General features: G+C 42.8%; 1 protein-coding gene across 6 annotated transcripts; it reads right to left on the bottom strand.

Moving 5' to 3' along the window:
* Window positions 1-1327: 1327 nt before the first annotated feature.
* fam131ab (family with sequence similarity 131 member Ab) lies at window positions 1328-25816 on the bottom strand. Of its 6 annotated transcripts, none has more exons than XM_023283232.3 (6): window positions 25264-25815; window positions 20930-21069; window positions 14473-14566; window positions 14174-14356; window positions 7728-7859; window positions 1328-6203 (listed from the first exon to the last, which is right to left on the bottom strand). In XM_023283232.3, exons 3-6 carry the CDS (start codon window positions 14540-14542, stop codon window positions 5545-5547), a joined length of 1044 nt encoding a protein of 347 aa, XP_023139000.2. In that variant the 5' UTR covers window positions 14543-14566; window positions 20930-21069; window positions 25264-25815; the 3' UTR covers window positions 1328-5544. The 6 variants fall into 6 exon arrangements, with proteins under 6 accessions (XP_023139000.2, XP_023138995.2, XP_023139001.2 ...); XM_023283227.3 differs by having other exon boundaries at window positions 25144-25277; XM_023283233.3 differs by lacking the exon at window positions 25264-25815 and adding an exon at window positions 24616-24760.
* Window positions 25817-26211: the final 395 nt, after the last annotated feature.

The following is a 26211-nucleotide window of genomic DNA, read 5'->3' as shown; positions in this document are numbered from 1 at the left end:
AGCTACTCTCTGGACATTTTTAAGTGTCCTTCAGCTACATCAGGGAACCATTTTTTTCTGTCTTCTTCTTTGTCTTCCTGGTGGGCAGTATGGGGAACCTGAGTGTCATGTGTTAGCTCATGTATTGTCTTTGGTCTTTCCAAACTGTTGTCTCACTAGCTGTCAGATAAAAACAGAAAGAGCCATTGTGATATGTTCTTAATCCTAACACCCCTCACCCTACCAGCGTCAGGTAAAAGTCTAGTTTCTTCTAGTTTCTACCTTGTTACATGTCCAAATGGTGTTTTGTTGGGTTTTTTTTTTTACATGATGAAAGACATATCATGAGTGAATAAGTAGTAAGCACAATGGTTAATGGTTCATGTTGAAACGTCAGTGTAGTGATGACAGTCTCAAAAACCCAGATTTAGACTTCAGGAACCAATCATGCTAATTTACACTGTTATTCAGAATCAGTGTCTGGTTTAAAAATGTATAGCGGAATTACTCGAGTGTTTTTTTTTGTTTGTTTGTTTTTTTTTTACAGTATTTGAGTGGAGGCGTAGGTGAGCTGGTGTAAAATTGTGGAGGGTTGGATGGAGAGAGGCGGGGACTTAATAGACCTGCACATTCTAGAGAAAACAACGGTATAGTTACATCCAAGTCATTTTAGGGCAGGAATAAATATGTAACTGTCATACACAGATGAGTTTTTAGGAGTTTTATCACTGACTGGAGAAATTTTAACTTCCCTACTGAGGCAAGCAACTTACTTTCTCTAAGATATATTGAGTGTATTTTCTAATCTTTTTCTTTTGATTATTCTTTTGCTATTATTTAGTTAGAGCTCCTTCCATTTTCAGAAATCTCATCAATAATCATCTAGTTTACACTCCAACAAAACAACACCTTTGCATCTGTGTTGTCCAATGACCCTAACCCGATATACACCCGTCTAAGTTTAAGCTCCATCACGCTCTTCTGTCCTCTCTCTCTCTGCTGACCCACCAAATGAATTAGCAGCTCCCCAGGGGCCAATGATGTCATGGAAAAATGAAATACTTACTGCTGTAGGATCACTAAGAACAGGTCCACTCTGTGCAGGTCTCTGACAAGTGTCCTTTGCCCCACTAATAACTTAATAATGATGATGTCGTCATGTCAGGGAGCTAATTGCAACAGGGTTTATGGTGTGTGTCCGCAGTGAATGTTCAGGAGTAAGTGATGTTGGAAGAGGTGAATGTAATAGTTCATTATCTAATCAAAGCCATAAAACACTGTTTGGAATCCTGGGAGATTAATGTTTCTCTCTCCACTATAACATGAAAAACAACCAGGACACCAGGTCTGTATTTTTTGCAAAGAACAATAACAATATTTTATTAACTCGAAATAATACCAGATGCAGCAAACAAATATTTTTTTTTCAAATCCATGGTAATATTCAAATAATTACATTCAGCCAAAAGAGGAAGGAAAGTATTATAAAGAAAGAGGAAAAGGAAAGAGAGGTGATTGAGATTCAGAGGGAGGAGATGGTTGAGTGTGTGTTGGACTGATGTTGATAGTGACATGCATCCCAGTTAGGGCAAGGATGGGGCAGTACATTCATTTTGGGTCATCTGTTTCCTTACACCCTGTTTCAGTTCGTGTCTTTGCCTCTGTTGAGTGAGTAGTATGGCTTTGCTCTCTGAACTCTCACAAGCCCTCTGCACTGTAAGTCTCTCTTCATTCTATGTGTGTGTCACTGTGTGAACCCAAACCCCCCGAGGATTATGGGATGTTTTAATTAAGACAGTGGAGGCTAATGTGGGTTAAACAAAGACCATCTCTGTCTGTGAAGATTACACTCGTTAAACTCAGCTCCTGCAGCACTTTTCACACTCTCAGTCTCACTTGTGGTTTGTCCTAGTATTCACTGCTGAGGGTCAGTAGCATGGGGAGAACGCTCCCTCGGCCCTTTAGCTTCCCTTGTTTTAAATGGTAAGTAGGTTATAGGGTGACAGGGGCACCACTGCCAACTGAATATTCATACGTCCTCCTGCCTTGACACTGTCTGACAGATGTTTTGATGTCTTTTTATAGCACTGGGTTCTCCCGCCATTATCACACACACACAGAATCTGGAGCACTTCTCTCTGATAACTATCCAATGTCAGCGCTTGCCTGAAGCAACAAACTAAAATACAATGCCTAGAGACACATACACTTGCACAGTAAGGAACACTCTCAAGATATCTGCTTAACTCAAGGACAGTCAGGTGTTCTTCTGTTATTGGGTGACAAAATATGAATCACTTCCAAACAGAGAGGCGAGCACCAAAACAAAAGACCATGAGGAGTTTTCTGGGACAGCTAACCTCAAATGATGTCACTTAGAAAAAAAAAACTTGTGAATGTGAGGAGGGGGTGGAGAGAAAGGGGAGGGAGGGAGGGACGGTGCAGATGGAGTGAAGGGGAAAAGGGTGAAAAAAGACAGACAGGAGAGAGATACACATCTCCTGATCATCAGGCGGTTTTATAATCGCAGACTAATTGCCTGTCGGCAAAGGTAGCACTCCAGTGTCCTCTCACTTACGTAATGACCCCCTGCAGAGACTGATGGAGGGAGAGAAGGAGGGAAAGAAAAAGGGGGGAGACAGGATGAGGGGAAAGGACGAAGACAAAGAGAGGTAGGAGGGGAGCAAAGGAGGGTGAGGCAGGAAATGACAGAGCAGTGATAGCAGGATGGAGAGGGGACACATTCATCAGGCTGTCTCTGTGTGTGTCAGCGGGAAATCTTCTGTTTCTATTCTTATGAGGACAAAATGCACTCATAAGGATATAAAGATGAGGAGATCCACAACAGTGCCACTTCTACAAAGGATGACATTTAGGATGGAGTCAGGGTGAAGGTTAATGAATGAAGGTAGTCATAGTCTTCAGAAGTACAATAACAAAAAAAATAAATAAAATAAAAAACTCTTGGATGTGGGAGAGAGCAAGATAGCTTGCTGAATGAAAAATGCATCACACCAAGGTGCCCGCCTTCTCTCTCTCTCTCTCACACACACACACGTTGCCCGGGGAGAGGATGGGGAAACTCAGATAGACACACAGAGCAAATGCATGCACAGTGGTGGACAAAGTGAGCTGATAAATAGAGGAAAAGGGGGGAGTCGGTGAACAATGGCACACTCGCGTCACCGCGCCCGGACAAAAGCACAACCTCACCTCGCCAGCATCGCACGGCTTTTAATGTCAACCAAAAGGACAATGACGCACATCGCCCTGCTGTAACCTACGGCGACAGGACGAGATGCAACAGGATATTTTGCGCCTCCATCTACCTCAGACTGATGGTCGTAGCACTTTATTCTGCTCTAGTATGTTTAGAAGTGGGGATGGGGAGGAAGCCAAGCTAGGGCCTGAGTGACATGAAGGATTTGATGATGATGATGATGATACTTCGGAGGTCAAAGGTGACGAATGAAAGGCACAGCTTCAATGGTTCCACCTGAGTTGTCGCTGTCTTTTGCAACTCTCCTTACAGGGACTCTTCGTTTTCATATAATTTTGAGTTCAAAATTCATTTTATGCACTGTATGCTATTATTTTAAAATCTCCAGCACCAGTAAAAGTTCACCTCCAATAAGAGCTCGACTACACCAGACACTGTTTTAAAGGGACTCGCTGCATTGGAGGGGTTTTGGAATGGATATATAGTGCGAGCTTGAATCGCTCGCTGACATCTTACAATACAGCCACACTCACAATCACACACACACACAGACGTCAAACATACACTCACACATTGAGGCTTTTCTAAACAGTCAAACAACATAAAAGAGGGGACATGGGGACTGAATCTGTGCTTTAATTATTTGTAGAAAATAACTACGCACACCAGGCTTTCTCTCACTCAAACATCCACACACTAACACACCGAGGTGGAGGATCAGAGATGAGTGGCGTTGTGCGTGCAGGCGGGATGCATTGATGCTCTGGTCCAATGGGAATTCCTGAGTTGTATGAATGACAGTCCCTCTGGGAGAACCTCAATGGGGTTCGTCACATCACCATGGAGATGGGAGATTTCTGCATGTGTCACATAAACATGCCCTTTTGCAAGCATCATAGAAAAGAAGGGAAAGTACAGAATAAAAGGCAAAGCTTTTCAAGAGTCAGTATGAGAGGAAAGAATGAAGAGCATTTTTGAAAAATAAGGAAAAAATAAGAGCTCTTCATGAGGATCATGACAAATGGCAATAACAAACCGTATCACAGTATCCTCTTTTGAAATAAAAAATAAAATAAAAACTTTTCACATTTGTATTGTTATTTTTTTCCCAGTAGACTATATCACACAGTGATAACGAAGAAAGGAGAAATCTACAGCCACATTAGCTTCGTGCAAAAAACCACATACACTGGCACGCCGCATAGGCAAAGAGATCAAAGCAAGACAACGCATACAAAAATATAGAAAATCTCCAATGCAACTTATCTTTCCGCAGAAAAAACTTTTCTGTCTTTACAACCTTCCTGCCGAACACCTATCACCAAAGGGTCACTTCAGGAACATTCTGTTTGTGTTTGTCGCCGTTGCTGCTGCTGCTGATGCTGCTGTGGATTTTTTTTTAAGACAACCAAAGTTCTTGTGTCTTCCATGCAGGAATCCACAGAACCCCCAAAAATATGCAGTAGCTTTAGTTGATCATTATGGCAGATGTCCATCATAATGATATTTGGAATAATATGAACCACGACATGTTTGAGTGATAGAAAACTAGTACAATAAAAGCATATCATTTCTGTCATATCATTTGTGACAAATCTTTTTTTAAACTTTGTTATTTTAAAATACATACTATGACCTGTCACTTTGAAAACATTCCAGCATTTGCTCATAATTGGTAGTGACAGGGTTAAATAGTTTGGCATACTCAGCAAGCCATGCCCAAAATGATGCTATTTAGTCTCTTGCAAAGGAGGAAAGGGGGGGTGGTGGTAAGGGCAGGTCCCAGGATGCAGTGTCAACCTGCCCCCCCATGGGAGACGCTGGGGAGATGGGCAGGGGTTATACTGAACAGCTGAGATTACAAATCGTGCTCAAGACCGGGTCAGCCCATTGATTTCAGCACTTGCAAAACACATGCAAAGATAAGTCAGAGTTCTGGACTCTCAGTCATTCTGTCTGCCTGGTGGTGGCATCTGTTTGCTTCGCAGGTAGGGACAGAGCCGAAAACTGTGAGCGTCATACCCACGAGTCAGTCGCTGGACCGCTGGAGCAAGTCCAGCATTCACTGTTTTCACACTGATAAAAAAGATTGTTTGGACGCCTTCAAAGAAAACAAGAGTTGATACGTGGAATGGGGACAAAGCAGTTACGAGGTGGAGAGGAGGAGCTGAAATGCTGCAAGTAAGGCAAAGACGGATGATTTCTATATCACTCAGAGAAAAAAATACAACATGCTCAGAGGTTCAAACATTTCAGACGCCATGAAGGAGAGGGGGAGCTGATGCAAAAAAGAAAGTCCTCCATAGACTGTGGAGGGATTCAACACTGAGGTGAGAAGAGAGGAGTCATTGGTTGCTTGGCTCTCCTGCCCTCTCTTCCTCCTCCTCCTCCTCTTCATCCTCCTCGTCCAGAGAAACCACCCCAGAGGAGGCCACGTCGGACACCCTCCTGCGTGGGTCATAGTCAGGTGGGTACTCCACCCCGTTGCCCTCTGCCTCCACCTGGCACACGGTGCCTTCATAGTCCTTGCAGGGGGTGTCGTCGTCCTCACCGGGCGACAGGTACGTCTCGGAGTAAGACATGGAGTAGCAAGGAGAGTCCTGACCCCCGCAGGGCCTGATGCTCCGCCCGCCCCCACGCAGGCTGTGGAAGCCACAGTCCCCCCCACCGGGCCCGCTCTGCCCCACCCTCTGGAGTCGGGCCAGCAGCAGCTCCTCCCCTCCGTGCAGCGCCGACAGGATCTTTGCGGCGAGCTCAGCAGCGTTGCTGTGGAAGTGTGTGCCGCGGTGCCCACCCAGGTCACGCAGCAGTGGGTGCTGCTCGTCCAGGCTGCAGAGGCTAGAGCACAGGGTGTCTGGGGAGCCTGCTGTAGGGGAGGGCTCTCCGCTGCCACCTCCCTCTCCACCTCCTCCTCCACTCTCGCAACAGGGGCCTCGCAAGCCCAGGTGCTGGCAAAGCTGGCTGTGGATCAGGTCCTTCAAGTAGGGAGGATAAGATGGCACATCTAGAGGGAATGATACAGACTGTGAGCATGAAGTCCTGAAGGAAGAAGAACAATAATAGGAGAAGAAACATGAGACCAAACTATAGTGTTGTTCCGAAGGTATCTTCTGAGTGGTTGCAACATCAACACTCATTATTAAATTTTTTGTTCATTTAAAGGTACCCTGTGGAGACATTTACCTGTTGCTACAGAGCAATGTTTTGATGAGCAGATGTTTGTATCTTGAGTTTTACTGACACGTTTTGTGCAAACACAGATGTAAACAATATGTGTGTGTGTGTGTGCGTGTGTGTGTGTGTGTGTATGTGTACAAGACAGGTTTAACTTTTTTAAAAATCTGCTTTACTAATTATTGATGTGGACAAAATTACATTCAACCTGTTAACTCCACAGAATACCTTTGAGATAGTAATTTTGGGAAGCTAAACTCACTTATGTTAACCACATAAGGTGGATTTTGGTTACATTGCGACTGCTAAATAACAGCTGAAAAACACAAATAGCACTATTCTAATTTTAGAAACTAACAATTGTACAAATGAGTGTATTTAACCATTAAAGTATTTGCTATCCCAAAATTAAAGCAATGCATATGCAGTAGTGACAATCAAAGTCCACAGAAATATGTCTTTACAGGAAATATGTTGATGTAAAAATGTGAAAAGGGCTTGTGTCCACTGTAGAACACGTGTGAAAAACGCCAGCAGAGGAAAATGATGACAAATTAAAAAAACATTTACAACAAGAAACATGTACAATATAAAAGTAGGATTGTTGGTTGATACAGCAACATGAGAAAGGAGAAAATATTAAGATATATGATACAAAATAAAATGCTTGATTACAGTAGTACAGAATGTGACGCGATAGAGAACCACGTTATCGTCTTCTGTTTCAGGGAGATAACATGGTCTGCAAAGACGCATATTATGTGTCCGTAACTGGAAAACTGCTGAAGCACTAAAGGTCAAAATCTGTGACAGTGAAGTAGTATCACTGACTCAGATTACAGTACATGTAAAGCTGACCAACATCATGTACATGGTTGGTGAAACTTCTATCCTTAAATGGCCTTTTCCAGAGGGAAAGAAGCCACTGATGAATACATGAAGACAAAGAAGCAGCAATGAGCTGAATGTTATTAGCTTCAGTACAGGTTATTGGTGGTGCCATGTAATCAAGATGAAAGCTTTGGTACATACACACCAACACACACATACACACAGCCACGGTCAAATACACTCTGTGTATTTATAACCCGCTCACACACCTTCCTCACACAGGCTCTGTCTCCGCAGCAAAGGAAATGATATTAAACTTGCAGGAGGGATATCAAATTGTGCCGAGGAACAAAAAAAATGTCGGGAGAGGATGAAAACTGGGGCACTGGGACAAAGAAAGATACAGAGCAAGGGAGAGCGGAGAGAGATGGATGAGGAAGAGGGTGTGTAATGGGCTTTTAGGATGGAAGGGGACAAAATGAAGGGAATAAATGTGATTTAGCTTTAGTGTGTGTGTGTTTACCTGTGCTCTGTGTGGTGGGCTCGTTGGCAGGCAGAAAGTCTTCGTCATATGAGTCATCGTTGGACTCGTCGCCATCCACAGAGGACCAGGCCCTCAGCTTAGCTTCCGCTATGGCAAACTGCTCTGCCACACCTGCAAGCACACACATGCACACGTGAGCTATGCATGTTGGCATGGTAACAGGAAGGCGCCATGAGCCATTGTGACTCCACGTCATGTCGCTGTTTCTGACTGGCAGGTCTGTGTGAGGAACAAAGTGCACAGCGTAGAATTAGACTAGACACAGACAGCACTCCCATTACAGTCAATGTTCTTCAGCGGGAATTGAGCTGCTGCACTTGCGATGGATGTCACCGAGTGTTTGATCACGTTGTTTTGCAGGTTGCATTCCTGCTAATGTTGGGGAGTCAGAGAGTTGGAAAATACACAAAGATGACTCAAGCTAAATCGGTATGTCTCTCAAAATTCCAGAAAAAAAACTGACTTCTGTGAAGTAATCGGCATTGACATTTTCATTGAAATTATGAAGGTCAAGATTTTATACCATTGAAAGTGGTGTTAAAGTCATGGCTGGTATGGAAAAAATGGAGTGGCTCGCTAAGAATACGTAGGTAAAGAAAGTACTGAGCAAATACGAATATATCTGCCAAACAAAATATGAAATCCAAATTACTTCTCTGTGAGCCAAATGTGGAGAGAAACAGGTAAAATAAGGAATAACAGCCTGTAACATAAGTCTGTTCTCTTTGCCACTGAGGTAGATAAATGCCCTAACCACTGTTTGTATAATATGTACACTCAGTATTACTGAATGTAGGGTCTTTCTTGCTTTGTCCTGCCCTATAACATCCATGAGGGATGCTCATAGCACCTCTTAGCAGATCAGATCAAAGCAGTTTTATTCATACAACACCAAATATGAAGCAGGATAAAAATGTCGGCATGATATGAGGAGACTTAAACACAAAAACACAGTAGAACTCTGGAGATCCACAACAGTGTAACAGGTTCCTTTCACTCACAATCTTTGACTGAATCCAAAGAGCTTCTTACTAGAGAGCAGCCAAACTTTTCATTTTGTCGTTACAGAATTAACATGAATTAATTACTGCTCATTTGTCTGATGCCTCTCTCATTTTAACTAACGCCAGCCTCAGCTGACGAAAAGCGAAAAGCCTGCTGCAGCACTAGAGGTTTTCTGTGGCTCTCTGCTCCTAAAAAAATGAGGAGAGATAAAAGCTGTGTGAAGAGATTCTTTAGCATCGGGGCTATGGGTATTTTGTCAACCCGGAGCTGAATATATAACACATCTTCTACAGAGTCGCGACAAAAAAAACCCCCACATTTTTCTGATACAAATTAAACAAAAACTAAACACAACAGAGAGGCTTTATTGCAAGCTGTAGATAATTCCAAAACCTGGTCTGTGCTTTTGTCAAGTGTACTTTTAAGACACATTTCCCTGGTACGGATGTTTGTCTCTGTGTGTACATGAAGCTGCTTCCACTGTGTCCAGTAGCTTATTGCAGAATAATCCAAAAAACTAAATCATACAGGTGAAAATCTAGGTTGATTGTATCTGTAGATCTATTCAATAACCTCCCAAAGTAAGAACCATATTTTCCAAACTACAAACACTCATCACATACATGTAAAACGCACAAACATAAGGCCACAGCAGGAACATCAATGTGTATGTGTGCGTGTTGTGTGTGTGTGAGGTGACTCAGCAAGTGCCAGAAACAGTAAGCTACAAGGTCTAATGACCAATCACTTCCAATCATCATCAGCAGCTGGCCAATCACAGCCTAAGACTCCCTCTCTCTTTTCCTCTTTCTCTCTCTGCTCGCCCCCATTCTCTTCCCCTCAGTCCATCTGCTTTGTATTCCTCCCAGTTCTCCTGCATGTCATGCCTTTCTTTCATTCGTCTCTCTCAATAAAAGGCTCTATCGACTCACCTGACTCTCCCCATTCTTACCATTCCCTTTTCTTTCACCCTGCAATCTTTCAGCCTTGTCCCTCACTTCTCATTTTGATTTCTCCTTCCTCAGTCTTCTTCTCTTTACATCTCTCTCTTTGACTCTCTGGTCAATGCTCAGTATTCGTCTGTTGTCTCCCATAGAGCCAGATCGATGCTTTCATTCATCTTGCACTGGAGATGGACCCTGAACTGTCCTCACAAACAGTGACACTGTCTCCAGCAAACAGAATTGTCCAGGCTGCTCTCCAGTTCCGCTTTGAAAATCTTTTGTAATTGCTTTAACAGAGGAAAGAAGAGTTTTCACCTGCATACACTTGTTTTATCTGTCTCTGACCAACATACCACACAAAAAAGACTAAAATAGAGACAAAGAGATGCTGTACGCCCACAGATATATACGCAATTACACACCTACAGTACCTGCTTCTTCTGTCTGAATGACCTTAAAATTATACCCAGCAACATGCTGGAGGTGGCTACTTTAATGCTGACCAGTACTATTTTTAATACTATTTATTGGTCAAATACAGACTAACAAACAGCCCTCTAAACTGTTCTGTATTGATGCAGATGGCATCTATGACATTGAATCCCCACTTTTATTTCTGCATAACTGTGTTAATATCAAAATGAAGTGATTGCCTGGTTACAACCAGTCATGTGCAAAAATGTGGTCATGATGAAGATCTGAAACACAAACAATCTACTGCTACACTTGAAGTACAACTTCAGAGCTTTATGTGAAATTGTCTGTAAAACACACTGATAGTTTGGTGGCAGCAAACCCTCCAAGAGCTCTGAAACTTTAAATACTACAGTTTAAGGTCTCATATTTTCTCCCTAAAGATTTGGTTAAAAGGTAATAGTAACTTATGCAGATAAAATCAGAATGGTATCTGTAATGATCACATGAAACATGCTGTGACATTTCACTTGATGAACTTGTGAGCAAGCTGTTCATGTTTACATCAAGCAGACACAGCAAAATTAGAGCATGGAGTTGTAAATGCTCTGCAATTTTATAGCGCCTTTCTACCTAGTTGGTATTCAAAGTGCTTTACACTGTGTTTTGCATTCACCCATTGGGGTTCAGTGTCTTGCCTGAGGACACTTGCCAACCTTGCAATCAGGGAACAACCGCTCTACCACCTGAACCACAGCCACCACAACAGTCATGATTCTTGCTGTCTCATGAACTGGGCTGCAACTGATGGTTATGCTCATTGTAGATTAATGTATTTCCTCAATTAATCAATTAGTTGTTTGCTCTATAAAGTTTTAGAAAATTGTAAAGGAAATGTCAGTCAGCATTTCTCAAATTCCAAGACGACATCCTCAAATGTTTTGTTTTTTCCACAACCTAAATATATTCAGTTCAGAAGGAATACAAAAAGAAAGAAATCAAAAAACTTTTACATTTAAGATGCTGTAATCAATGAATCCTTTTTTGTTTGTACTGCTAAATATCCCTTAAACTGACTTGTTGATTATTATCTGGAGTTCAAATCCCACCCTCCCAAGTGAAAGTCCTCTGTTTACCCCACTGCAACACCACATGTTGCTTCCTTGCTGCTATCTGACCTGATCTGGATGAAAAGATCTGTGGTTGGTTAAAGTGTCCCATCACTGTGGTCTGCAACATTATAATAAATAATAACTATAATAACAATAATATTTTGGTAAAGAGATGCAGCTTGATGCAGTGTCAAAGTCAAAGCTCTGCTGCATCGTTGGATTCAGCAGTCACATGTAGCAAAGACATTTTGTTCACCCTCCAACACCAATTTCCTCATTCAGATATTCTAACAGGCATATTTGCTGCAGGAATAATGCAAACCTGGTAAGGCCACATACACTTCCGCTACCCTACAGTGCACCAGAACCTGGATTACAGCCACTCTAACACACATGCACACACACAACCTTTACACACATGTACTTTGCACATATTGTTTCACAAACACTCTGTCTCTTTCATTCATGCACACACACAAACACACAGTGGCATAGGTCCCTCTCTGTTGATCAAGGCTGGCAGCCAGTTTCATGCAGCATGGCGAGACACTGCAGGATTAACTTCAAAGAATGCATGTCTATGTGTGTGTGTGTGTGTGTGTGTGTGTGTGTGTGTGTGTGTGTGTGTGTGTGTGCGCGCGTGTTGGCAGAAGTCAGTCTATCAACAGGACAACCCACCTGCAGTGCACTTTCAATTCTCAGGCTGCCTCCTACACAAATAAACATATACCATTATGTTTTAGTGTAACGAGCTTAAGTACACACTAAGCACGCCAAACACTCACTTCACACATTTGCACGTGCTCACTATATGTATTAACAGACTTGCTGACATTCACACAGTATGTCCAGTCACCCACAGCAACACCATCACCAGACTACAAGGAGAAATTTGACAAAATTGAACTGAGTCAGCACTACTGGCAGCTCCCGATGGGCTGGACGCACACTCATGATATGAGCCGAGGAGACAGAGTATAATGCAAAGTAATAGGCTCATCTGAAATCATTTCTAAGGTTCACATGTTTTAGAGCCATTTACAACCAAACATTATTATACAATACATTTATATATGTCATACATTTCTGTGTGACATGCAGTGAGTGGCTAGGTTCAAACTGTGCTGTGTGATGCTAATAGAAACTGGCTTATCTATGTATTATATGCTTGATTGTGATCATTTTTGCTGTTTTACTTATGATAAATCAGTTTCCTTGAATCATCATTACAGGTGCATATATAAAATCACAAAGACAGCGGTATGAGCAGAGAAGACAAGTCCTGTAAATAGTTATACATTAAGAAGGAAAGAAGAAAGAAAGCAGAACAGAGGAGGCACAGAGGAAAATCGCTCAGTCACGGTGGCACTAGCCAGGAGCAAAACCTTACTGTGCAAATTAACCTTGAGAGTCTGCATTGCAGGGAGCGAGCAAGAGAACGGAGGGAGAGCAGGCAGGAGGGACGGGGTGAAAAAGACAGGAAAAGAGGAAATACTGAGACAGAGGGCAGAGAGGAACATTTAAAGAGGGGGTGATGTGAGAGGGGGTTAATGAGAAGATGAGGCAGAAGTGTATGTAAAGTCAAAGATGAAGAGAGTCAGTAAAAGATGGAGGAAACAGATGAGCTGTAGTTGAGCACGATGTGAGAAGAACAAGCCATCCAAGTGTGGAGAAGAGTTGGGTACAACAAATACATATATGTAATCTATCTATCTATCTATCTATATCTATATATATATATATATATATATATATATATATATATATATATATATATATATATATATATATATATTCTTGCTGTCTTTTCCTATATTGAGAATAAATATCAGTATTCTGATTAGGTAGGCAGATCTGGCTGACTGTCAATAAGCAAGTCATCCAGGTCCAGTGACGCCATGCTGCCATATGGCTTTTACTTGTCTTTCCTATGCCAAGGAAAGGCTCATCTGAATTTTTTTTTCCACGATGAAGGCAAAAATTATTATTCTAATTAGTTTGTTGGGTTTTTTTTTGCAAAGTGACAGCATTCTACACTGTCAACATAGTTATATTTGCCAGAATGCACAATATGGAGACTACAAAATATGTTGCATTAAGTCTTTATGCATGTGATGCTGTTAGCGTTATCTGAGCTCAGGATTAAATCCAGCATTACAAACAGCTAGTGTGAATTTTGAAAGATGCTTGTATTTACCAGGCATTTAAAATGCCAATAAAGTACAGTATTCGAAGTGTAGGATCCAACGTTTCAATCTATCTTTTGTCTCCCAACAATATTAAAGGGCAATACTAAATCCCTTCACTGCTCTTCTGATATTGTGGTTGACCTTGTTGAGATCCAAACCTGGCTGAGATCCAGTCACAAACCACACCACCTCAGATGTGGTCCGGCCAATCAGATAGCACTCAGATTGCAATGCTTTCTGTATGTGTTTATACTTGATACAAACATTTTATTGATCCAGATAAGATATCAAGACGCACACTAGATGGCAATAACAGATGTAAATCAGGTCAGGGATTAGCTACTTTCTATATATATACCCAAACACCTAAAGATCATTGTGAAATCTGTATGAAGCTGTTTTCAAAGCTGGTTTAATATGAGCCATCATCAATACTGTGGATATATGAGGTGTATTTAACACTAAAGTATTTGCAACATTTCTTACCATTAATTAGCTATAACTAATGATCATATAAACCTGTCGTTGAATAAATTCTGTAATTTGTTCTGATGATTTCTCATATAATTACAACCTCCTCTGTGGTACTTCATCATTACTTTGCACATAGCTTTCTTGCCCTGTGTGTATCAGTCATTATTTCATTGTATTTGTTCTCAAGTGGCCTGTGGACATTCAACAACTTCGTTTTAAGCTTTAGGTTTGAGTGCAATAGAAAAAGGTTTTCCTGTAACATTTCTATAATTAGTAAGATATCTTACCAGCAGCAAAGCGTGCCTCCTGTTCTCCCTCAGTGAGGTCTGAATAAGAGTTGAAGTCTGATTCCAGCGCTGCAGGAGTGTCTATAGGCTTGCACCAACCTTTCCACTCTATTAAATGGGCTACTCTGCCCTGCGCCATGGCTGTAGGCTTGGTCACATGGTCCTTCACAACCTGGGAAATACCTACATGGCAAGTAGAGGTTATAATACAGCAATGATTGCTCATTTTTACTGGATGCATATATATTATCAAGTATATCAAGCTCCATGCAGTTGTCTGTGTTAAATGCTGCACTTACCATGAAGGGAGGATCGTGCTAATGCAGCAATCTCTTGAATGGTGAGCGCTCGTCTTGATTTTGGTAACATTTCAATGGTGTCATCAACATTCACCTGAAACGACAAGAAAAAAAATAAAAGACTGTGACTGAAAACTTGTACAGTAACTCAGCATGAATGTGAGCCAGATCTGAATACAGCCTGCTATGACTCACAGGAAAACCCAGTGCTGCCTTTTGATGGAAAAGACACTCCAATGTTCAAAGTACTTCAACTACTTCAGTGTACTTCATGGCCTTGAAAACAGAAGGATTTTCTTTTTACATACCAATCAGTGTTTTAATGAGTCACAAGCTGTAAGACAGCAACACACACATGCATGTCTGTGAGTGAATGATGATTATTTCTGCAGCTACTCATGAGCACGACTATATTTATGTTTAATTATGTGATTTAGTGTGCAATAGCATGTTAAAGGTCCGGTTTAAACACCCCTGATTTGCGTAATATTTCATGTTGAAGAGTGGAGACAGGCATTTAAAAACAGAACAGCAGGGATGATGGTGAATAGGTGTTGCTGCATGTTAGATTTGGTCGTTTGTCAAATAAGCCTGCAGGTTGAGTTGCAAAGTAATAGTTTGTTGAAGTAACTGGGATGAAACGCCTCACAGCACTACTCAGTATTTTGCCATGTATACAGCAAAAAGGAAGATGAACACAAAAAAGGAGCAAAACTCTGGTATTAACTTGAAGTGATTTATATTTGCACATTATCCACACAGCTGTTAGCCAAGTGGGCCTCTCGAGTGGTACCAGATGTGACTGATAGAAGATTTTATAATTCAGTCAGCTATATAAATATTAAAAAAATGTCTTGTAAGGGAACTCATGAGGCTCTGTGTGCAGACAGCTCAATAGGCTCTGTAAGTTCCTTGCTGAGAGTTAAGAGAACAGAAGACAAAGGATGAACCTCCTCCCTGTCTGTCCTGCATCAAATCTGTCTGCTCTGTAAAGTCAAACCACAGAGGGAGTATCAGGTGTTGACAAGTTCCTTTGTCTGCTAACTCTTTTTATAGCCCTACCTCTACTCACGTGGGAACCCGGCACGTCAACAGTAAAGGCCACATGCTGAGCTGACGCTACTGTGTTGTTACTCAATATGGGTCAACACACTTGGCTGACTGAGCAATTTGATGACGGTTATGAGCAGACAAGTATATCTCAACAGGTACACACTGTGTCCAGTCCCACTGTGACTGATTGTGCTCCAGTTTCAGTTCCTTTCATTTTGAGAAGCAGCACCGAACTGCTTTACTCGCTCTATTAACTGAACCATTAGTAAACATAATAAGCATTTGGATTGCTGAACCATTCTGAAAGTAAATCTCCCTATTTCAATGAGCCACAACTCCTACAGACCACATCTGATTTTCAGGGAACAAGAAAACCCCAGCGATAAAGCTAGCTCATCACAGAAGCATCACCCTGACCTTGACCCTTGACTTGTCAATTCCACTTAATACCGACAAAACACCAGCCTAAATAACAAACAACAACAAAATGATTTGTCAAAAGAGCCCTTCAAAAGTAAAAGGGGGATTCCCAAGCTTGAGATCAAATCAGCTGCTGCAGCGAGGCCTGATAATCCTCTTGTGCCACAGAGCAGCTCACAGATCAGAGGGAGGATAATCTGAAAGAGATGCGACATATACCCTCTAGGAACATTAGAATTATATATCGCGTTGGCCTTTAATTAAAATTCATATGTCAGCAAGTTAATGTCCACCTACAGTTAAATATCTTCTATTTGTTTTCAAATAGTTGTCCTGAGAAATCATTTCAATGTGGTGTAGGAGGATTTTATATATCTTCAGAGAGACCCAACTCGAAAACTCCTGTTTCATATTGCCTAATGCTTTAAAACCCGATTTCCGTGCTATTTTTCCCAGCGGAGGATCCCCTGATGATATGAAGGAGTCATTTTTACACTGAAGAAAATAATATCTGGAAAGACAACTTGTCATTTCTGAAGTTTGGAGGAAGAAATTTGTATTCCATTCAAATACATGAGATTTTCAGAAGTGAGTACAATCCTCTGCTTGAGTGTGATTGTGCTGACTGCCGACTCTGCTCCTCCATTGATTCCCCCACTGCCCTACTGAACAGCAGAGTGAATACACAGGAAGGCAGGAGCTGTACTCAGGACAGACAGAGCACTTCAATTACACTGCTGTGTGGCATCTTTTTCCACTACATGTACACATGCACAATTGAATCCACCTCAAATCCTTTCAAACCTTAGCTTCAGACCAAGCTGAACTCTAGTATAATAATCCTTACATTTTAAGCCTAACATCCAACAGTAGCACACTTGTGTCTGGAGGTCAAGAGTCCTGGTCTTCATCAGAACAGCAGTACAAACACACACATTATATCAAGAAGCCATAAATCTTCACGGTCTAGTGAGCAGCGGAGGGTCTGTCATGATATGCTCAGGTTCACCACTGGCTTTTAAATCACTGGTTATCTGCAGTCTCTTTCAGTCAGTGCACACTAACACGGCCTGCAGACCCTACAGAGAAAAACACAACAGATTCTTTGACACAACGCGCTTGTTAGGAGCTGAGAGCAGGCAGAGTATGATATTAAACTAATCTGACCACTGTCTCCTTATCTGCATTACCTCAAACCTACTCACACAGACTGAAACAGGCTTTACTTTTCTATTTACACAGAATCTGTGACTCTTTTTAAAACAATGTGTTACATTTGTCTTGATTTAATTGAAAAATTTGATTTAAGAATCCAGTGGGGCTCATTAAGTGCACCATTTTCACCGTTTGCAGTGACTGAACCATAAAAAAATATTGCTGTTATTTTGAAGCTGTAACATAATGTCACAGGATTTAATAATTAAAATTTTATTGCTCTATTTTGGGGGCTAATTAAGGTTACATCACAACAGAAATCTAATTTGTGCCACTGCACTGGGCGATTGAATCAAATACCCTTTTCTTATTTCCCAAACATCAACTACTTAACACAATGGCGCTCCTTGTTTAGTAGCCCATTCTACTGCTGCAGTCACAGGGATACATAAAAGTCATTATACAAATTAAGATCAGCAAGCAAGCCATGAATGGTTTCAGTGGAACAGACTGCCACGATATCTGCTTCCCCTTGTGGAAAATAACCCCAACATCCTCCTCCTCCTTTGACATGCCACATTTCTACCTTTCTCTCTCTCTCTTTTTATTCACCCTCCCTCTGTCTGAACTTTTCCACAATGAGAACATTTCTATGGCAACCAGTCGCCGTGGAACAATTCCTCCTGGTATGTCTGCGTGTCTGATGCACTGATGACGTCACACTCTCAGAACACCGAACGACAACCACCAGAGCCAAATGAGGACTCTAACATGTGCCTTCCTCCTTTCTGCTACAGTAGACGTCGTTGCTCAGCTAAAATGGGCATCAGAGACGTGGCATTAGCATCATTATAGCCCCCTTTGAAGCATTAAATAGACTTTTAGGATGTCTAACCAGAAATCATCAATTGTTACTTCAAGGCTACTTCAACAAAAATAAATCTCAAATACCAAATATAGCTACTGTGTCTTTTTAGGGCTCCCTGAAGTGTAAAGCATTAATGAGGGCTTCCTCTGTGATGAAGAAATGTGGTGAGCTCAGCAATCCAGCCAACCCGCCTCTCACAGTGCCCAGTGTTCAATAACAGACCCGCCCATGAAGAGTGAGAGGCTGCATTTCATAATGGATCACTTAGATGCTGCTAATCACTGCCTGGCTGGCTCACTGCGACACATCAGATTCACACCCAGATGGTGGGCACGGATAAAAGCGGCAAGGTGGATTCATCATCCGCATCATCTCTGAGCCAATTATAAGCATCCTGCTTCAACTCCCACAGCCGTAGCATTAAATACTTTGTAATATGATTCCTTTTTGTTCCTGTAAAGAACAACTTCAGAAAGGGTTCCTTGAAGCCTCAGGTTAAACTGCCCCTAAAGAACAACATCTTTGTGTTGTTAATGTAGATTGACAGCCTATTTTCTATACACATAAAAGTGGTTTCTTTTTAGGTTATGACAATTCTTAAGAGCCACTGCCCTCATCAAAAAGTCCTCCTTTCTAACCCATTTGTTTGCTACAGCATTATGTTCCTGAGATTCAGTTTGTTTTGGGAGCAGGACATCCCGTGGGTGCACCTGTCTCTGCAATTAAGAGGTCACAAAGTCTGAAATACAAATGTGTTGTACTGCAGGTTTGTAGAATTCAAATAAACATTCACAAAGATAAATGTGGCATCTCACAGCTGAGCTGACCCAATAATGCAGACTTGTACCAACAGTACAATCACTGTAGATCTCAAGCAGAGCTCCTGTGTTACATTTTGTCCAAAGGCGAGAAATATTACACATCACTGAGATTCCATTTAAAGTCCCAAATTAAAAATTAATTGCTAATGAATGGCTTGTAAATAACTGAAAACTAACTGGCTGATGTTAATTAAAACTAAAATGGAGAAAGAACCCAGGGTTGAGACATACATTACAGACTTGGATGGCTTGATTAATAAGGTAATTATTAAACTAGGAAGGGTTGAGAAAATAATTTTCTGCTTCATGTGGTGAATTACAGAGAGACTGTGGTCTTTGATTAGGCATATCTGGTAGGTGCCCCGGTAGGTTATCATACACTTGGTTACCTGAAGCCTGGCTCAAATCACATGAAGTTATATACACAACATACTTTTTTCATCACACTTATCCTATTGGAAATGAGGCTTCTAATGCAGGAGATAAAACCAGTGCACCAGAACACTGGAACATTGAGGCACAATAGAAAGACCTTTCTATCACTTAACATGAACACCTATACAGTTATAATTAAAGCACAATTGTTTGACCTATTTTGACGTAATAAAAATGTTTATTGTAAAAAATAAACTGTAAATTGGGTGATTAGTGCATTGTTTTGCTATTAGATCAGGTAATATAAGCTAACAAAAGCTTAGGGTAGACCTTGAGGTCAGCACCACCACATCATGTATATCTATAACTTAATTGTTTTCTTGTATTTTCCTTAAACCATTATAATTAGAGGTGAGCTGTTATAGTTTTACCAGGGCCAATAACAATGCTGATTATAAGTCATCAAGGAGATCCATACTTAGAATTGATAAACATTTGAAGTAAAATTTTTAAAAAATCCATGCAACCTCCAACACATTTGAAAGTAGGTGGAAATTTTTCCAGAGGCTTCCAACGTCAATTGACCCTTTTCAGGGAGATATTTTGACTTTTCACTGCAGTTAAACTAATAAGCTGGTGTAATAGAAATCTTGTTAAAACGCTTTTAATGCTTTTAAAGATAGGGGACTTATAAATGAATTCAAATTAATGAATTTATCATCACATTAATAGATGCCACATGAACATTTAAGGAGGTTGCAAAAGAACATTAAGTAAATCTACACTCAATAGAGAAATCCAGTTACCTCCATGTCATTAAATTAATGGTTAACAATTCTGATTTGGATAAACCGTCCGAGTTGCAAAACTGTGTGCATGGGTTGTGCTGACATAATAATATAGTAATTACTCTAACTTGATATTGTGTGTAATTCAAACTGAAATTTCTGCTGTGGTAAATTAGATGAATTGGGATCCCCCCTAAATGTTGAAACCAAATCTGCGTCCATGAGCTCCACCTGTGCTCTGTCATGTGACCTCAAAATGACTGCCGTGAGAAGCGATATTAACACTTTGTCAGAAATCACTATAGCGCTTTCCGAAAGTCTTCAAGTGCTAGTAAAAGCTCTTGAATCTAATTAAAGGGCTTAAAAATGTCCATTTTGTATGAGGTTTGTTCGCCTGCACAATTCTGCTAAACTAAATGCGACATTCGCCTAATTGTAGTCGCCATTAGCCTCCCCATTACAGAGCACTTACAACTATGAGCTAGCTTAAAGATAAAGGTGGACTTCAACTGAAGACAAGACAGTGCACGAGGCGTCAGTGGGGTTACAAGGCTACATAATGAAACCAAGCTGAAACTTTAAAGGGGCTGCACAGTGGAGTAGTGGTTAGCACTTTCGCCTTGCAGCAAGAAGGTCCCTGGTTCGCGTCCCGGCTTTCCCGGGATCTTTCTGCATGGAGTTTGCATGTTCTCCCTGTGCATGCGTGGGTTTTCTCCGGGTACTCCGGCTTCCTCCCACAGTCCAAAAATATGCTGAGGTTAATTGATTATTCTAAATTGCCCGTAGGTGTGAATGTGAGAGTGCTTGTTTGTCTATATATGTAGCCCTGCGACAGACTGGCGACCTGTCTAGGGTGTCCCCTGCCTTCGCCCGAGTCAGCTGGGATAGACTCCAGCCCCCCCCGCGACCCTAGTGAGGATTAAGCGGTGTATAGATAATGGATAATGGATGAAACTTTAAAGAGAGAGTTCAGGCACCTCGCTGAAGTCCAGAGCGCCCAAAGGTGCTGTCAGAATCAGTCTGCGCGCCAAGCAGGTCCGCGTGCTCCCCAAAAGCGCGAGGTCGGACAGTGAGCTCGCCGCGCTCCAGTCCACGCGCAACGACCCGTCGACCGCCACTGTCAGGAGGAAGAGAGCCACGTGCAGGTTAGAGCAAAGCAACAGGTCAGACTCCCAGCAGCACGCTCCTGCTCCGACAGGACACACACACCTCAGACACATGCGGCATTACGACAACAACGCTTTCATGTGGCGGGAAAACGCTATTGTTCATAATGTGCTCTATTTCGTCACTGGAGCAAAAACTACAGCAACTATGAGGTTTAAGGAGCGAGCCGACCGTACCTGTTGCTGTAGTCATAGTTGCAGTCACCATGCCAACCCATGCGTCCCGCACGAGGACCCCAAGGTGAGGAGGGGCCATGACCATATAAGGGAATGTAATGTTTCCGTATCACACTGCAGTTTCCCTCAAAGAAAACCAACCAATCAGACGGCGATATGAAATAGCGAAATACCCAAAATCAACTGGGCCAATCCCTAAATGTCTTCTTGAAAAATAGAGGCTGAGCATACAAAAAGAAAAGGTTTTGAAGGAAACTGCGAAGCAAAGTCTCCAAAATATCTGATTTTTGTTTGCTGAAGGAGATTTAAATCTGAGTGTAAAGCAGGAAAAATCAACAGGGTGTTGTTTAAGATTGTATTTTAAATAGATATTTAGTGCTACTGGAGTTAAATGTGTGCTTAGGCCTGTACCACTCTTCGTTTATTATTATTATTATGTGTGGATAGGCGTAGGTTTTGAGAAAGTGAAAAGAAATCAGACACTTCATTTTTGTATTCTGGTGAATTTTATTCACCAAATTGTGCCTGTTCTGCATCGGCAACTGGTGGAGATCTCTTTGTATAAAGGAAGACACAAAATTCAGATACCAAGTAACGATTCAATGGAATATAATGCAGTGAGGCATTCTGAATTGCTGAAAAGGGACGCATCTTTCTGCGAAATCTACACATTTCAAAGTGTGGTACAGGTCTAAGTGTTGGCCTCCTTCTCTGCAGTGCATTCTGCAGAGACTACATGTAGTGAGATAACGTGGGGGTGGTGTGGAGGCCTACTTCCATGCACTTTAAAGCCATGCCATGTCATGCAGGTACGACTCTGGCAGCAGTCCAAGCCTGTTTGATATTTTATGAAGCTGCTTTGTATGAGAGGGAGAAAAGCAGTGTAACATATAAAGAAAAGTACAGAATAAGGGGCATGCCTGTGATGGCGTTATGCAATTTTATTTTACCTGCCAGTTGTTAAATGCACATTTCTCTGACGTGAACAGATCACGTCATTAAACGCAGCCACACAGAGGAGAGCAGCAGCACTACGCAGAGCACAAATGTCACTAAACAACCTTCTGGCTGCAAACGTCACATAACTGCCCTCAGATATGTGAGTATCCGGTTGATTACATGAGTTTAACCTTTCTATCAGCTGCCCTCGTCGTGACCTGACAGACTCTTGGACCATGAGGGACCAAAGGTGTTTATTAGGCTGCTGCTGCTGCGCATGGAGCTCTCAGCGCGGTGCGCAGCAGGAACATTTCAGCACCTGGACAGCTCCCTCAGTCCTCCACAGGCTCGCCACTCTTCAAATCAGATTTGCAAAACGAGATTAAGAGGTGGGCCTCTAAATGTCAGAGCCTGGCTCCTCTTTCCAGCCCTCCACCGCAGGGACGCGTTTCTAGTTACTGTCTGTGAAAAGAACAACTGGCTCGATTAGTCGCCAGCACCCATCTCAAATATTGAACCCAATATCAAGACCAATCACTCACCCCCAGGTCAAAGACTCACCGCTTAGTGTGCCGAGCTCAAGTTGCCCAACAGCTGAATTCAATATGTGCCGTTTAATTGGGTGTGATGCGATCAGATGCCCGGGGTGTATTGTATCTCTGGATGTAGGCCGCCTCGGTGAATGAAAGTATTGTTTGGAGGAGTGAAAGATGCGCACGTGTGTTGTGTAGCATCCGATTGATTTCCATAATGAAACTGTCATATGAGCCTGTGTGCATGCGGGCTGTGCAGTTTGCATAAACCCTGCAGGGTTTGATGGTGACACGTCAGCAAGTGATGGTCAGAAAATGCGCGCACTGGACGCGGATGTGCACAGCCTGAGCTGGATGTCGACCCGTTGGTTTACTGCCCTTAAATGCAACACACATGAGCTATGAGATTTTGTGCGCGCAACACACTTCACCAGAAATGTGTTGCATTCACGGTCGCAATGCACAAACCCAGTCACTGTACAAGTCCCTGTAGCCATAAGGGTTTTTTTTAACAGATGAAGGATGGAGGTTTACGTGGCTGTAGGCTGCAGATCAAAATGGAATAAAAACAAACAAATCGTCAGATGTAATGGAACTGATGGGGAGTGGGTTGTATTGTGAGCTGAAACGCCACACACATGTGGCAATGGGCTTGATCAAACACAGAGATTAGCCTTTTCACCCGGAGAATCAGACTGAAACTCGTGGCGGCTCTCTGGTGAGGCCCCGCGGTCGTCCTCCATCTGTGCCTAATTTGTTCGACGTCTTTTTATCTTAATTAATCTCCTTCCCTTGACTGTGATCTTCCTAAGACGGAGCTGCAGCAGTGTCTCCTCTCCGCTCAAAGCCAGAGGATTGCAGGTTTATTTTTATTTATCTGTTAATTGTGCTTATAGGTCTCGCTCACACACATACAAAATAACACAGACACACACGCCTTCTTTCTCTGTAGTTGCCGTTGTCGTGGAAACTGCAGATAGAGAGACCTCGGCTGTGAATCTCTCTCTCTCTCTCTCTCTCTCTCGCTCTCGTGGCTTTTCGGTTCTCTGAGAGACTTATGAGCGAATCAACACAATTAGGTCAAGACCAGCAGCGGTGTGATGTCACTTCTACATACAGGCTGAATATGAGAGGGGAACAGGTGGCTGCTGCTGACCTGCAGTCTGTATGACACTGTGGGTAGATGTGCACAAACACTGCGTGCACGGACTGTCTATGGGCTTTGTGGGGACTTGGGGCATGTCCTTACGCACTCCGCGACAAGGAGACTGGGACAAGGCGCCATAATCATCAAGTGACTGGAGCGACAGATTACGCCACCAATTAGAGGCGGGTGATGTGTGCGCACGGATATAATGGATGGATGAAAGGCTGCATTTAACGTTTACATCACCGAGGGAATGTGGCGGATGGATGGATGGATGGATGTGGGTCGGGTTTTGATTCATGGCTACAGAGGAGACCCAGTCAAATAAATAACACGGGAGGGGACACGCGTCAGAGGTCGGGGTAGCTCACAGAGGACGGGGCCCTCGGCGACATTTAGCCGCCAGCCGAGCGGATGGGAGACACGTACAGCAAAGGTGTAAACAACCGTGAGAGCACGCAGATGTGGTGGCAACATGAAGCTTGTCTCTTGGCAACAAGCAGATGATTCATGGCTGCATGTGTGCGCCTGGAAGGACTGATCCGCGTTGTTTTTTTTTTTTTTTATTATTATTATTATTTCTAATGTGTACATCTACGAACTCATCACACCAAGATGAGATCATTCTACTTCTAACAAACATGCTGCGATATACCTCGATATTTCTGTCGCACGCGTAAGAGCAAATAAATGTGTCCTACCTTGCAACTAAACTGGGTCAGCGCGGTCAGAACCATCGTGTCTGGATGAGACTTCCGATTGTAAAAGAGACGTTTTAACAGCGCATCCCTCAGTGGTGTCGAGAGCACCTCTGTCTTCTCTGCCTCTGACTGACGTGCTCACCAAAAAGCTTCTTGCAACTCTCGTAGCATCGCGATGTTTAGGCTGCAAGACGCCAGCCCCTCAACTCTTCCCCGCCACCCCGCTAAAACGTACCCCTGCACACGCACGCACACTCCACTAACCCGTAATGGTCTGTTTCAGCTCCAGCCATCTAAAGCGGGGATATGACACACAGAGGCTCCTTATTCATATGCATATGACTCAGTAGCGCTATCATATGTCTCACATCTCCGGCACAGCATGCTGTGCACTACAAGCACCCAAAATTCCCTCGTAAGCCTCTGCAACCCGCGAAAGGCTGCAGCAAAACAAATGCGAAAAAAATCAGGCTTCCTCCGGGCGTGCTTTTATTTTTCTAAGAGAGAGCAAATTAAAACGATTCTTACCAACAGGCGCTTTGGAGCTGATACAGCCCATTTTCGCAGCTGCATGTAGAGCCTTTCTGATGCGCAATCTATCAAATTTCTCTGCCTAATTTCCCCCTCTGTAAGAGTGGCCGAGCGTACCTCACTGATCGAAAGCCTCTGTCTCTCTACGGAGGCTCCGCTGGGTTCGAGGCGCTGCTGAGCTCAGACCGCCGGAGTGACGCCGAGGGCGGGGGGTAGTCCAGCCATCACTTCTGCGCTGTGCTGTCTGTTTCTTCTTGGGTTTTATCTTGCTTCGAATCCATGCATTAAAGTCTTTGTTTTTTTTTGTTTGTTTGTTTTTTAATATTATTTAATTTTTAAAAAAAAAAAGTTCTAGAAGGTTGCGTCTTTCTTGGCTCAGCTCCAAGAAGTCACCAGGCTGGCATCCTGCGCTTTTCAGCACCACACCGGCCGGACAGCGCTGTGCGTGGAGGAGGCAGCGTGGGCTCGTGTCCCGGCCTGGCAGCTGCAGGTGTCGGGGTTTCCCTCCTGGTCACTGCAGGTGAAGTAAACAGCACACCGTCAGCACGCTTCCTGTGCGCCCTGCGTGCGCTCTCACCATCACCCGGTCAGAGTGTGCGCCCTTGGAGACTGGCACATTGATCCAAAAATCCCTCGCTTAACTGCTTATATACAGCCAAACCCCGAGTGTCCGCCTCCTCGTACTGTGGAGCCCTGCTAGGTAGGAGCGGAAAGAGACGTGATTGGCTGGTGTCACCTTACATAGCAGCCGATATGAGGAGCGGAGGGCGGAGTCAGCTGCGCACGCAGAGGAGGAGCAAGTTGTCAACTAAGGATTACATTTCTCCTCATCTATACACCAGCTGACATAATGACAAATGAGGAACATGCTGCATATTTCAACAGGTCTAAAAGGGAAAATGGCAGAATGTGCTGACAGCCAGGCGCAGGTTATGATGGTGGGAAACAATAATAAGAGAGGAACACTTGTGCATAAGGTGGGGGTATTAATTTTTCTTTCTCCTCCTGTCGACAACAATCTAACAGTCACGGGGAGAAAAGGTCGTGTTGAACCTATAAATGCCC

This window comes from Amphiprion ocellaris, chromosome 7, assembly GCF_022539595.1.
Source record: "Amphiprion ocellaris isolate individual 3 ecotype Okinawa chromosome 7, ASM2253959v1, whole genome shotgun sequence".
Lineage (NCBI taxonomy): Eukaryota > Metazoa > Chordata > Actinopteri > Pomacentridae > Amphiprion > Amphiprion ocellaris.
The sequence above is the reverse complement of the archived record's forward strand: the minus strand, read 5'-3'. Positions and strand labels throughout refer to the sequence as shown.

Excerpts from the sequence above, each read along its gene's own strand:
- fam131ab (XM_023283227.3), bottom strand. The coding sequence starts at position 25,174 with ATGGGCTGTATCAGCTCCAAAGCGCCTGTTG. Across the intron at positions 14,567-20,929 it reads GCGCTCTGGACTTCAGCGAG|GTGAATGTTGATGACACCAT; the intron begins GTGCCTGAACTC and ends TTGTCGTTTCAG. Across the intron at positions 14,357-14,472 it reads AGCACGATCCTCCCTTCATG|GTATTTCCCAGGTTGTGAAG; the intron begins GTAAGTGCAGCA and ends CTTGCCATGTAG.